Source organism: Somniosus microcephalus, chromosome 8 (assembly GCF_052327205.1).
Source record: "Somniosus microcephalus isolate GS21.2 chromosome 8, FLI_Smic_1.0, whole genome shotgun sequence".
Taxonomy (NCBI): Eukaryota; Metazoa; Chordata; class Chondrichthyes; order Squaliformes; family Somniosidae; genus Somniosus; species Somniosus microcephalus.
In genome coordinates, this window is record NC_140994.1 from 267,329,360 (window position 1) to 267,341,972 (window position 12,613).

General features: G+C 51.9%; 1 protein-coding gene across 2 annotated transcripts in view; it reads right to left on the reverse strand.

Moving 5' to 3' along the window:
* LOC147114383 (TBC1 domain family member 9B-like) overlaps window positions 1-12,613 on the reverse strand; it is a 189,159-nt gene that overhangs the window by 103,841 nt on the left and 72,705 nt on the right. For both annotated transcript variants that reach the window (XM_085996045.1, XM_085996044.1), the window contains exons 7-11: window positions 11,720-11,926; window positions 10,077-10,247; window positions 7,742-7,892; window positions 4,318-4,532; window positions 2,210-2,327 (exon numbers count right to left, since the gene is read on the reverse strand). In XM_085996045.1, coding sequence (XP_085852171.1) covers window positions 2,210-2,327; window positions 4,318-4,532; window positions 7,742-7,892; window positions 10,077-10,247; window positions 11,720-11,926 — 862 coding nt within the window. The remainder of the gene's footprint in view (window positions 1-2,209; window positions 2,328-4,317; window positions 4,533-7,741; window positions 7,893-10,076; window positions 10,248-11,719; window positions 11,927-12,613) is intronic.

Here is a 12,613-nt window from a genome sequence, read left to right on the forward strand (position 1 = left end):
TAGCATGGATTGAGAATTGGTTAACAGACAGAAAACAAAGTAGGGATAAACGGGTCTTTTTCAGGATGGCAGGCTGTGACTAGTGGGGTACCGCAAGGATCGGTGCTTGGGCCCCAGCTAGTCACAATCTATATCAATGATTTGGATGAGGGGACTAAATGTAACATTTCCAAATTTGCTGATGATACAAAGCTAGGTGGCAGTGTCAGTTGCGAAGAGGCTTCAAGGGGATCTCGACAGGCTCAGTGAGTGGGCGAGAAAATGGCAGATGGATTATAATGTGGATAAATGTGAAGTTATCCACTTCGGTAGAAAAAACAGAAAGGCAGAGTATTTCCTAAATGGTGAAAGATTGGGGAATGCAGATGCTCAAAGCGACCTGGGTGTTCTTGTACACGAGTCACTGAAAGTGAATGTGCAGGTGCAGCAAACCATTAGGAAGGCAAATGGTATGCTGGCCTTCATTACAAGAGGATTTGAGTACAGGAGTAAAGAAGTCTTACTCCAATTATATAGGGCCTTGGTGAGACCACACCTGGAGTCCTGTGTACAATTTTGATCTCCTTACCTAAGGAAGGATATACTTGCCATAGAGGGAGTGCAGCGAAGATTCACGAGATTGATTCCTGGGATGGCGGTACTGTCATACGAGAAGAGATTGGGTAAACTAGGCCTGTATTCTCTTGAATTCAGAAGAATGAGAGGGGATCTCATTGAAGCGTACAAAATTATCACAGGGCTTGATAGGATGGATGCTGGGAGAATGTTTCCCTTGGCTGGGGAGTCTAGAACCAGGGGCCACAGCCTCAGGATAAAGGGTAGGCCATTCAGGACTGAGATGAGAAGAAATTTCTTCACACAGAGGGTGGTGAATCTTTGGAATTCTCTACCCCAGAGGGCTGTGGAGGCTCAGTCATTGGGTATATTCAAAACAGAAGTCGATAGATTTCTGACTAGTAAGGGCATCAAGGGATATAGCGATAGGGCCGGTGAATGGAGTTGAGGCAGAAGATCAGCCATGATCTCATTGAATGGGGGAGCAGGCTCGAAGGGCTGAATGGCCGACTCCTGCTCCTATTTCTTATGTTCTTAACAACAAAAAAGGGTATTCTGATCTAACACCTCGGACGTCAGACCGTCCCAGACACCAGCACTGGTCTGCAATGTTCCCAGAAATTCCCATTCAAAATACCACACATTCCCGGTTTTTGCCATTGAAAAGCCGGGGAGCCGGTTGGATGGGAGTTCCAGAGAGCCGCGCAGCTTAAAGCGAACAGTGCTGGTCTGTAGCAGGTTAACCAGAATGATACCGGGGCTTAAAGGGTTAAACTATGAGGACAGGTTGCACAGGCTGGGCTTGTAGTCCCTGCTTAGAAAGTGGAGGGGGGTATCTGATTGAGGTGTTTATAAAATGATAAAAAGAGTTAATACGTTAGATAGGCATGAACAGGAGGAGGCCATTCAGCCCCTCGAGCCTGTTACATAGGAACAGGAGGAGGCCATTCAGCCCCTCGAGCCTGTTACACAGGAACAGGAGGAGGCCATTCAGCCCCTCGAGCCTGTTACACAGCAACAGGAGGAGGCCATTCAGCCCCTCGAGCCTGTTACACAGGAATAGGAGGAGGCCATTCAGCCCCTCGAGCCTGTTACACAGGAACAGGAGGAGGCCATTCAGCCCCTCGAGCCTGTTACATAGGAACAGGAGGAGGCCATTCAGCCCCTCGAGCCTGTTATGCCATTCCATTAGATCGTGGCTGATCTGTATCTCAATTCCATTTACCCGCCTTTGCTCCATATCCCTTGAAAAAAATCTGTCGACCCCCAGAATCCACAGCTTTTTGGGGGCGAGAGTTCCAGATTTCCACCACCCTTTGTGTGAAGAAGTGCTTCCTGACATCACCCCTGAACGGCCTGGCTCTAGTTTTAAGGTTCTGCCCCCTTGTTCTGGACTCCCCCCACCAGAGGAAATAGTTTCTCTTTATCTACCCTATCAACTCCTTTAATCATATTTAACACCACGATTAGATCACCCCTTAATCTTCTAAACTCGAGGGAATACAAGCCCAGTCTGTGCAACCTGTCCTCGGAATTTAACCCTTTTAGCCCCGGTATCATTCTGGTGAATCTGCGCTGCTTCCCCTCCAAGGCCGATATATCCTTCCTGAGGTGCGGGGCCCAGAACTGAACACAAGGGGCTGTTTCAACTCACCGACTACCCTGGTGTTGTAGTAATCTGGTAGCATCCGTTCACAAAGTGCAATCAGGAGCCAGAAAGCTTCTTCTTCATTGCAGTACAGTAACAGGACCGAGGTGACAATATTCATGGCCTGCAAGAGTAAGGAGACAAGGGTCAGACTGTCAAGAGGAACACGCAACATACACAGAGAGGGAACGGTCTCCAAGCAACGCAAGACACGAAGACGGGACGGCAGGAAATGGCTCAGCTGGTTAAGGCAGCGAGTTACTGAACCGCACGATCCCGGTCAGTCCCGGGTGACATGAATCTTGTCATTCATGTGAAAATGACTTATGTAATAATACTGAGCGGCCTGCGGGTGGCGCTGTCCAGGGAGAGTATAAATACTCGGGCTTGGGCCCAGCTTGCTCAGGACATTCTTTAACAGGAACTAGTGAAGGACACAACTCGAACTCCATGTTGTGAAACAGTTGATTAAAGCCTTGTTTAATACTCAGACCAAGTGCCTAGTAATTTTCTTACGTCACCGGCTTCAATCCTAGAGTTAGCAGATCCCAGCTGAGCCACTAGTAGGGGCATCACAACTTGCGGTGCTCCTGGGATAGGGAGAGCGTGAGGGGGCAGGAAATAGATCAGCAGTGGGGCGGGGGGGGGGGATGTGTGTGTGTTGGGCAAGGACATGATCAGCTTTGGGCTGTGATGCCCTCTCCAGTTCAATAGCTGACTGCCAGGACAAAGAGAAGAGCAGGTTATGACAGGTCACTCAACTCTCCCTCACTCGGAAGGTAGAGCAGCCACTCGAAATGACCTCAATAAACTATATTGGACCAGGTGAGGGAGAGAGACTGATATTGGACCAGGTGAGGGAGACTGATATTGGACCAGGTGAGGGAGAGAGACTGATATTGGACCAGGTGAGGGAGAGAGACCGATATTGGACCAGGTGAGGCGGAGACTGATATTGGACCAGGTGAGGAGAGAGAGACTGATATTGGACCAGGTGAGAGAGAGACTGATATTGGACCAGGTGAGGAGAGAGAGACTGATATTGGACCAGGTGAGTGAGAGAGACTGATATTGGACCAGGTGAGAGAGACTGATATTGGACCAGGTGAGAGAGACTGATATTGGACCAGGTGAGGGAGAGAGACTGATATTGGACCAGGTGAGGGAGAGAGACTGATATTGGACCAGGTGAGGGAGAGACTGATATTGGACCAGGTGAGGAGAGAGAGACTGATATTGGACCAGGTGAGTGAGAGAGACTGATATTGGACCAGGTGAGAGAGACTGATATTGGACCAGGTGAGGGAGAGAGACTGATATTGGACCAGGTGAGGGAGAGAGACTGATATTGGACCAGGTGAGGGAGAGAGACTGATATTGGACCAAGTGAGAGAGAGAGACTGATATTGGACCAGGTGAGAGAGAGAGACTGATATTGGACCAGGTGAGGGAGAGAGACTGATATTGGACCAGGTGAGAGAGACTGATATTGGGCCAGGTGAGAGAGAGAGACTGATATTGGACCAGGTGAGAGAGAGAGACTGATATTGGACCAGGTGAGGGAGAGAGACTGATATTGGACCAGGTGAGAGAGACTGATATTGGACCAGGTGAGGAGAGAGACTGATATTGGACCAGGTGAGGGAGAGAGACTGATATTGGACCAAGTGAGAGAGAGAGACTGATATTGGACCAGGTGAGAGAGAGAGACTGATATTGGACCAGGTGAGGGAGAGAGACTGATATTGGACCAGGTGAGGGAGAGAGACTGATATTGGACCAGGTGAGGGAGAGAGACTGATATTGGACCAGGTGAGAGAGAGACTGATATTGGACCAGGTGAGAGAGAGACTGATATTGGACCAGGTGAGGGAGAGAGACTAATATTGGACCAGGCGAGGGAGAGAGACTGATATTGGACCAGGTGAGAGAGAGAGAGTAATATTGGACCAGGTGAGGGAGAGAGAGTGATATTGGACCAGGTGAGAGAGAGACTGATATTGGGCCAGGTGAGGGGAAGTTGTTCCATGGCCAGAACTGAACCTTTGCAGGAGTGCACCAGTGCTACAGTGCCCGAGACCGTAGCGGGCATTGTTGGGCTGGGCGGTAATCACCTGGCAGTAGCCGATGTTGGGGTTGCGGAAGGCGTACGCGGTCAGCACCCTCCGCAGGGCGGCGATGCCCATCTCGTTCTGAAAGGCCGGGTGCTCGGGCATGGAACGGTGCAGGTCCCTCTCGATCTCCTCGGTGGCCAAGTTACATTTGCCCATGGACTCCTGCACCAGGCCGGAGTAATACCCCGGGTGGGTCACCATCTCATTCTGAGCACCTGGCGGCGACAAGGAAGAAGAAACACAATGAAGGAAGGTGGCATAACTACACTCGCTGCGTGAATTCACCTCTCCATCTTGAAGGCACTGAGGAGGGTCGGGGTCTGTGTATTCTGGGTGATGGGCGGGGGGGGGGCTTTCAAAAGTGAAAGAACTTGCATTTCTATAGCGCCTTTCATGACCGCACGACGTCCCAAATTGCTTTACAGGGAATTAATTACTTGTGAAGTGTAGTCACTGTTGTAATGTAGGAAACGCGGCAACCAATCTGCGCACAGCAAGATCCCACAAACAGCAATGAGAAAATGACCAGATCACCTGGGCTTTTAAAAAAGTACATTGGTTGAGGGCTAAATATTGGCCAGGACACTTGGGAGAACGCCCCTGCTCTTCTTCCAATAGTGGCCGTGGGATCTTTCTCGTCCACATGAGAGCGCAGACGGGGCCTCGGTTTTACGTCTCAACCGAAAGACGGCCCCTCTGACAGTGCAGCGTTCCCTCAGTACTGCCCCTCCGACAGTGCAGCGCTCCCTCAGTACTGCCCCTCCGACAGTGCAGCACTCCCTCAGTACTGCCCCTCCGACAGTGCAGCACTCCCTCAGTACTGCCCCTCCGACAGTGCAGTGCCCCCTCAGTACTGCCCCTCCGACAGTGCGACGCTCCCTCAGTACTGTCCCTCCGACAGTGCGACGCTCCCTCAGTACTGCCCCTCCGACAGTGCAGCGCTCCCTCAGTACTGACCCTCCGACAGTGCAGCGCTCCCTCAGTACTGACCCTCCGACAGTGCGGCGCTACCTCAGTACTGCCCCTCCGACAGTGTAGCACTCCCTCAGTACTGCCCCTCCGACAGTGCAGCGCTCCCTCAGTACTGCCCCTCCGACAGTGCGGCGCTCCCTCAGTACTACCCCTCCGTCAGTGCAGCACTCCCTCAGTACTGCCCCTCCGACAGTGTAGCGCTCCCTCAGTACTGCCCCTCCGACAGTGCAGCGCTCCCTCAGTACTGCCCCTCCGACAGTGCAGCGCTCCCTCAGTACTGCCCCTCCGACAGTGCAGCGCTCCCTCAGTACTGCCCCTCCGACAGTGCAGCACTCCCTCAGTACTGCCCCTCCGACAGTGTAGCACTCCCTCTGTACTGCCCCTCTGACAGTGCAGCGCTCCCTCAGTACTGCCCCTCCGACAGTGTAGCACTCCCTCTGTACTGCCCCTCTGACAGTGCGGCGCTCCCTCAGTACTGCCCCTCCGACAGTGCAGTGCTCCCTCAGTACTGCCCCTCCGACAGTGCAGCGTTCCCTCAGTACTGCCCCTCCGACAGTGCAGCGCTCCCTCAGTACTGCACCTCCGACAGTGCAGCGCTCCCTCAGTACTGCCCCTCCGACAGTGCAGCGCTCCCTCAGTACTGCCCCTCCGACAGTGCAGCACTCCCTCAGTACTGCCCCTCCGACAGTGTAGCACTCCCTCTGTACTGCCCCTCTGACAGTGCAGCGCTCCCTCAGTACTGCCCCTCCGACAGTGCAGTGCTCCCTCAGTACTGCCCCTCCGACAGTGCAGCGTTCCCTCAGTACTGCCCCTCCGACAGTGCAGCGCTCCCTCAGTACTGCCCCTCCGACAGTGCAGCGTTCCCTCAGTACTGCCCCTCCGACAGTGCAGCGCTCCCTCAGTACTGCCCCTCCGACAGTGCAGCACTCCCTCAGTACTGCCCCTCCGACAGTGTAGCACTCCCTCTGTACTGCCCCTCTGACAGTGCAGCGCTCCCTCAGTACTGCCCCTCCGACAGTGCAGTGCTCCCTCAGTACTGCCCCTCTGACAGTGCAGCGCTCCCTCAGTACTGCCCCTCCGACAGTGCAGCGCTCCCTCAGTACTGCATTGGAGTGTCAGTCTAGATTTTTGTGCTCCAGTCTCTGGAGTGGGACTTGAACCCCCGACCTTCTGACTCAGAGGCGAGGGTGTTACCCACTGAGCCTGGGGTCGCACTTTTAAGGGCGGATGAAGGCTGTTCTTTGTAATGAGAGGGGCGGCACCTGGTTACATGAAACAGATCAAAACCAGGCTACTTCTATAATGATGGTAATTCGCTCTCGCTCTGCTTCCCTTACATTAAAGGGTAAGTCGGTTAGAAGTATGATGGGGAATCAGGAGCGGAGACGTGTTGCATGGGTGATTGAGTGAAAAAAATTCCAGGCCTTGTCAAATTGGCTAAGGAATCAATTACACACACACACACACACACACACACACAGGCACACACACACACAGACACACACACACACAGACACACACACAGGCACACACACACAGACACACACACACACAGGCACACAGAGACACACACACACACAGACACACACAGACACACACAGACACACACACACACACACAGACACAGACACACACAGACACACACACACACACACAGACACACACACAGACACACACACAGACACACACACACACAGACACACACAGACACACACACACACACACACACAGACACACACACACAGACACACACACACAGACACACACACAGACACACACACAGACACACACACACAGACACACACACACACAGACACACAGACACACACACACAGACACACACACAGACACACACACAGACAGACACACACACACAGACACAAATGCTCCCTGTAATCTTTTTTGGCCTCACTATGATCTAACTATAAGGTGCTGCGTGAGCCATTCAAAATTTCGCGCATGTGCGGTTTTTAACATTGAAAAGCCAGCAAGCTGGCTGCGCGGGTTCCCCAGAGCGCTGCGCGGCTTAAAGGGAACATTGACGCACACACACAGTTATACACACACACACACACAATATTGTGGATTCTGGGGGTCAATTGGAGCTCTCAAGACTGAGCGCGATAGATTTTTATTGGGTAAAGGTATCGGGGCATACGGAGCAAAGGCGAGTAAATGGAATTGAGGTGCAGATCAGCCGTGATCTAACTGATGGCGGGAGAGGCGCAAGGGGCTGACTGGCCTCCTCCTACGTCTATGTTCCATTTAGCTTGGTGTTTAATGTAGATTAACGGTTTTCAAAGTGTCATCATTAGCAAAAGGAATCATCCAAACAGAATGCATAATCCCAGCCCCCATGACTTAAAAAGAGACAACCCCGTATCCAAGCAACACTGTAACCAAGTAACCCCGTATCCAAGCAACCCCAGATTTCCCCCGAATGTGACAATACCTGAAAACAGCAGCCAGAGTTCTCCCCTTAGGGCCTCCGGCATCCCTTTCAACACGAGATCGCGAGTCTTCGACGTGCGATACATACACACCCCACGGCCAAATTCAAAGAAGTGAATGTTCCAGGATTCCTCCTTCATCTTCTCCTTAGCCTGTCCCACAAACAGAGAGACTTCAGTAAGAAACACTAAGGAGCATCACTAATCCTTCCCTCTCCGCAAGAGCTGAAGACAAGGAATTTCCTGCAAAATTCTGGCGCAAGAGTGGAGTTGCGATGTTTTCCTTCCACCCCCACCTCTCGAGGAAATTCGCACCCCTCATGATTTTGAACACCTCGATCAAATCTCCTCTCGACCTTCTCTGCTCCAAGGAGAACAACCCCAGCTTCTCCAGTCTATCCGCGTAACTGAAGACCCTCATCCCTGGAACCATTCTCGTAAATCTCCTCCTTCCTAAAGTGTGAATGAGACACAATACTCCCACTGAGGCCTAACCAGTGATCCTGAGCTTCTTCAAACAGAATTAGGAATATTGGAATTAATGAACGAAAGAGACCAGAGGTCCATCTAGTTCACCATCTACCATCCCGGTAGTCCCATGATCCAACAATAATGGAGTTGTTGGCTGATCACGGCGATCAATCTCTATCAATGAGTCTACAACAGACCCAGACACGAACATAAGAATTAGAAGCAGGAGACGGCCATTCGGCCCCTCGAGCCTGCTCCGCCATTGAATAAGATCGTGGCTGATCTTCGACCTCAACTCCACTTTCCCGCCCGATCCATATATCCCTAGTTCTGACGAAGGGTCATTGACCTGAAACGTTAACTCTGTGTCTCGCTCCACAGATGCTGCCTGACCTGCTGAGTGTTTCCAGCATTGTCTGTTTTTACCCCATATCCCTTGATTCCCCCGAGAGTCCAAAAATCTGTCGCTCTCAGCCTTGAATATACTCAACAACTCAGCCTCCACAGCCCTCTGGGGCAGAGAATTCCAAAGATTCACCACCCTCTGAGTGAAGAAATTCCTCCTCATCTTGGTCTTAAATGGCCAACCCCTTAAACTGAGACTGTGACCCCTGGTTCTAGACTCTCCAGCCAGGGGGAACAGCCTCTCAGCATCTACCCTGTCAATCCCCCTCAGAATCTTGTATGTTTCAATGAGATCACCTCTCATTCTTCTAAACTTCAGAGAGTATAGGCCCAATCTACTGAGGTGAGGAAAACCCCAATGGTGGAGAGCTTTGGGAACCACAGGTCCAAAGTCACCTGTTCCTCCCGAGCTCGCTACACTCCCCACACGTCACGTCTCAAACTACTCAGACACTGGATCCCAAAATGTTATTTTCTGAAAGAAATCTATCTAATTTGCATGTGAATGAACCAATACTAACTGCTTACACCCTCTCTCTAGGGTGCCTGTTCATAGATTGACCACTCGCTCACTGAGATATTGTTTCCGCAGAGTAGTTTTGAATTTGCCCCCTTCGAGCGCAGGCCGTGTCCTCTGGGTCTACTGTTCTGGACAGGGTGAAACAGCTCGTCATGGTCGATATTATCCAGTCCATTTAGAAATAATGATATTTTATTTTACATAGAATGTACAGCACAGAAACAGGCCATTCGGCCCAACTGCTCCGTGCCGGTGTTTGTGCTCCACACGAGCCTCCTCCCACCCTCTTCATCTCACCCCATCACCATATCCTTCTATTCCTTTCTCCCTCATGTGTTTATCCAGCTTCCCCTTAAATGTATCGATACTATTCGCCTCAACCACTCCCTGTGGCAGCGAGTTCCACATTCTCACCGCTCTCTGGGTAAAGAAGTTTCTCCTGAATTCCCCATTGGATTTATTAGTGACTCTCTTATATTGATGGCCCCTAGTTCTGGTCTCCCCCACAAGGGGAAAGATCTTCTCCACGTCTACCCTATCGAACCCCTTCATAATTTTAAAGACTTCGATCAGGTCTCCCCTCAGCCTTCCCCATTCGAGAGAAAAGAGTCTGTTCAATCTTTCTTGATATCCTCTCAGTTCTGGTATCATCCTAGTAAATCTTTTTTGCGCCTTCTCCAGTGCCTCTATATTATTTTTGTAATATGGAGAGCAGAACGGTCCACAGTGCTCCGAGTGTGGTCTAACCAAGGTTCGATACAAGTTTAACATAAACTTCTCCGCTTTATAATTCTATCCCTCTAGAAAGGAACCCCAGTGCTTGGCTTACTTTTTTTTTTAATGGCCTCGTTAACCTATGTGGTTACTTTTAGTCTCCAAGACCCTCTACTGTATCTGAGTGGGCTGCCCCAGCATTAACCGGATATTCCAAACCATTGTACCATCTTCGGGCTGAGCTCCTCCGGCGACTCTCGGCGGAAGATGGACATCAGAGCGCGCGTGGCGGTGGGCGCCTCCTCCTCGCCAAAGGTGAACTGTCTGTTGTCCGAGGCGACCCCTGGACTCGGCGTGGAGGGGCTGGTCGAGGACACGTCACACGGTCCCGGGAAACCCTGAAACAAAAAAAAACACAACGACAAGCTCGCCAGAAACCCCGGGCAGCCTCCTCGCCGCATCCGCGCTTGAGCTTGGAGCAGAATTCCTGCTGCCGCCAGGCTCGCTTCAGAGTTTAGTTGCGCGTTAATTGCACCGGTTAAACACATCCCAGGCATTCCGGCGTGGTCCAGGCACCTGCGGTCACAGCACAATGCCCGTGGTCACCGCACAATGCCCGTGGTCACCGCACAATGCCCGTGGTCACCGCACAAGGCCCGTGGTCACCGCACAAGGCCCGTGGTCACCGCACAAGGCCCGTGGTCACCGCACAAGGCCCGTGGTCACCGCACAATGCCCGTGGTCACCGCACAAGGCCCGTGGTCACCGCACAAGGCCCGTGGTCACCGCACAAGGCCCGTGGTCACCGCACAAGGCCCGTGGTCACCGCACAACGCCCGTGGTCACCGCACAACGCCCGTGGTCACCACACAACGCCCGTGGTCACCACACAACGCCCGTGGTCACCACACAACACCCATATGCGACTCACACCCCAGAGCAGAGTCGCTGCTCACAGCAACTGTGTACAGTCAGACATCCCCAGCCCAGCTCCGAGCCGGGGAGAGAAGGAGGGAGAGGAGGGAGGGAGGGAGTGAGGGAGGGAAGGAAGGAGGGAGAGGAGGGAGTGAGGGAGGGAAGGAAGGAGGGAAGGAGGGGGAAGGGAGGGAGGGAAGGAGGGAGGGAGGGAGGGAGGAGGGGGGCGGAAGATGTTGGTTGAGGGATAAATATTGGCACAGGACACCGGGGAGATCTCCCCTGCTCTTCTTCAAATAGTGCCGCGGGATCCTTTTCTTTAGTTTTAGTGGACCATCTAGAAAAGTCTGTTTTTAAAATACACGTTCACTTTTTCCAGTTCCTTCTGTGTCACCTCCCCCAACATGGTTTTTGAAGTTCCTGATGAATTTTCATCAGCAACAGAACTTGAGCCAACAAAGGGCCAGTCTTGGTGATAGAAAGACACTGATTGGATACCTGTGGAAGGTGTCTGAGGAATGGTGCGAGGCACTGGGAGAGGGGCAGGACAGGGAAAGGGGAATAAACAACGCCTTGCATTTACACAGCGCCTTTAACGTAGTAAATTGTCCCAAGGCGCTTCACAGGAGCGTTTATTAAACAGAATTTGACACCGAGCCACATAAAGAGATATTAGGTCAGGTGAGCAAAAGCTTGGCCCAAGAGGTAGATTTTAAGGAGCGTCTTAAAGGAGGAGAGAGAAGCGGAGAGGTTTAGGGAGGGAATTCCAGAGCTTAGGACCCAGGCAGCTGAAGGCACGGCCGCCAATGGTGGAGCGATGGAAATCGGGGATACGCAGGAGGCCAGAATTGGAGGAGCGCAGAGAACTCGGAAGGTTGTAGGGCTGGAGGAGGTTACAGAGATAGGGAGGGCGAGGATGAGAATTTTAAATAAAAGAACAAAGACTCGGAGTTACCTCCTCCCCTGTACTGTTGGGGCTCCGCGGTCCTTCCTTGCTGTAGCGCCTCCTGGACGGTGTTCGTTGGAGAAAGTCTGAGATTCTCTGCACCAGGAAACCCCTGTCCTTTAGGTTAGCGAAAAGGAAAGTCATTTTGTTCTTGGTACTGATTGACAGAGGGCTGGGTAGAACACTGGAGCTGTCTGCCTTCTCCACAATAGTCACCTAACCAGACACAGAGAACGGTAATCAACACTCGTACTCGTCGCTCGAGCGAGACTCGCCATCTTCCACTCCAGGCTGTCCTTTTCCATTAATTTTTCAACTCCCTAAATATTCCCGTCCTCCCACAATCTACAACCTTCTGAGGCCCGAGTCTGGTTTCATCGACCAACTGCTCTACGTCTAGATAGAAAGGAACTTTTCCCCTTTAGTAGAGGGGCCAATAACCAGGGGGCATAGTTTCAAGGTAAGGGGCAGGAGGTTTAGAGGGGATTTGAGGAAAAACTTTTTCACCCAGAGGGTGGTTGGAATCTGGAACTCACTGCCTGAAAGGGTGGTAGAGGCAGGAACCCTCACAACATTCAAGAAGCCTTTGGATGAGCACTTGAAACGCCATAGCATACAAGGCTACGGACCAAGTGCTGGAAAATGGGATTAGAATAGACAGGGCTTGATGGCCGGCGTGGACACGATGGGCCGAAGGGCCTCTTTCTGTGCTGTATAACTTTATGACTCTACGTCCTTTATTAAATTAATTCTCGAGGTGTGGGGGCCGCTGGCAAGTCTGGCATTTATTGCTCATCCCTGAGAAGATGGTGGTGGTGGGCCGCCTTCTTCTTCTTAAACTCCGCCGACACCAGTTCGATTCAACTGAGTGACTTGCTAGATCACTTCAGAGTCAATAAATTT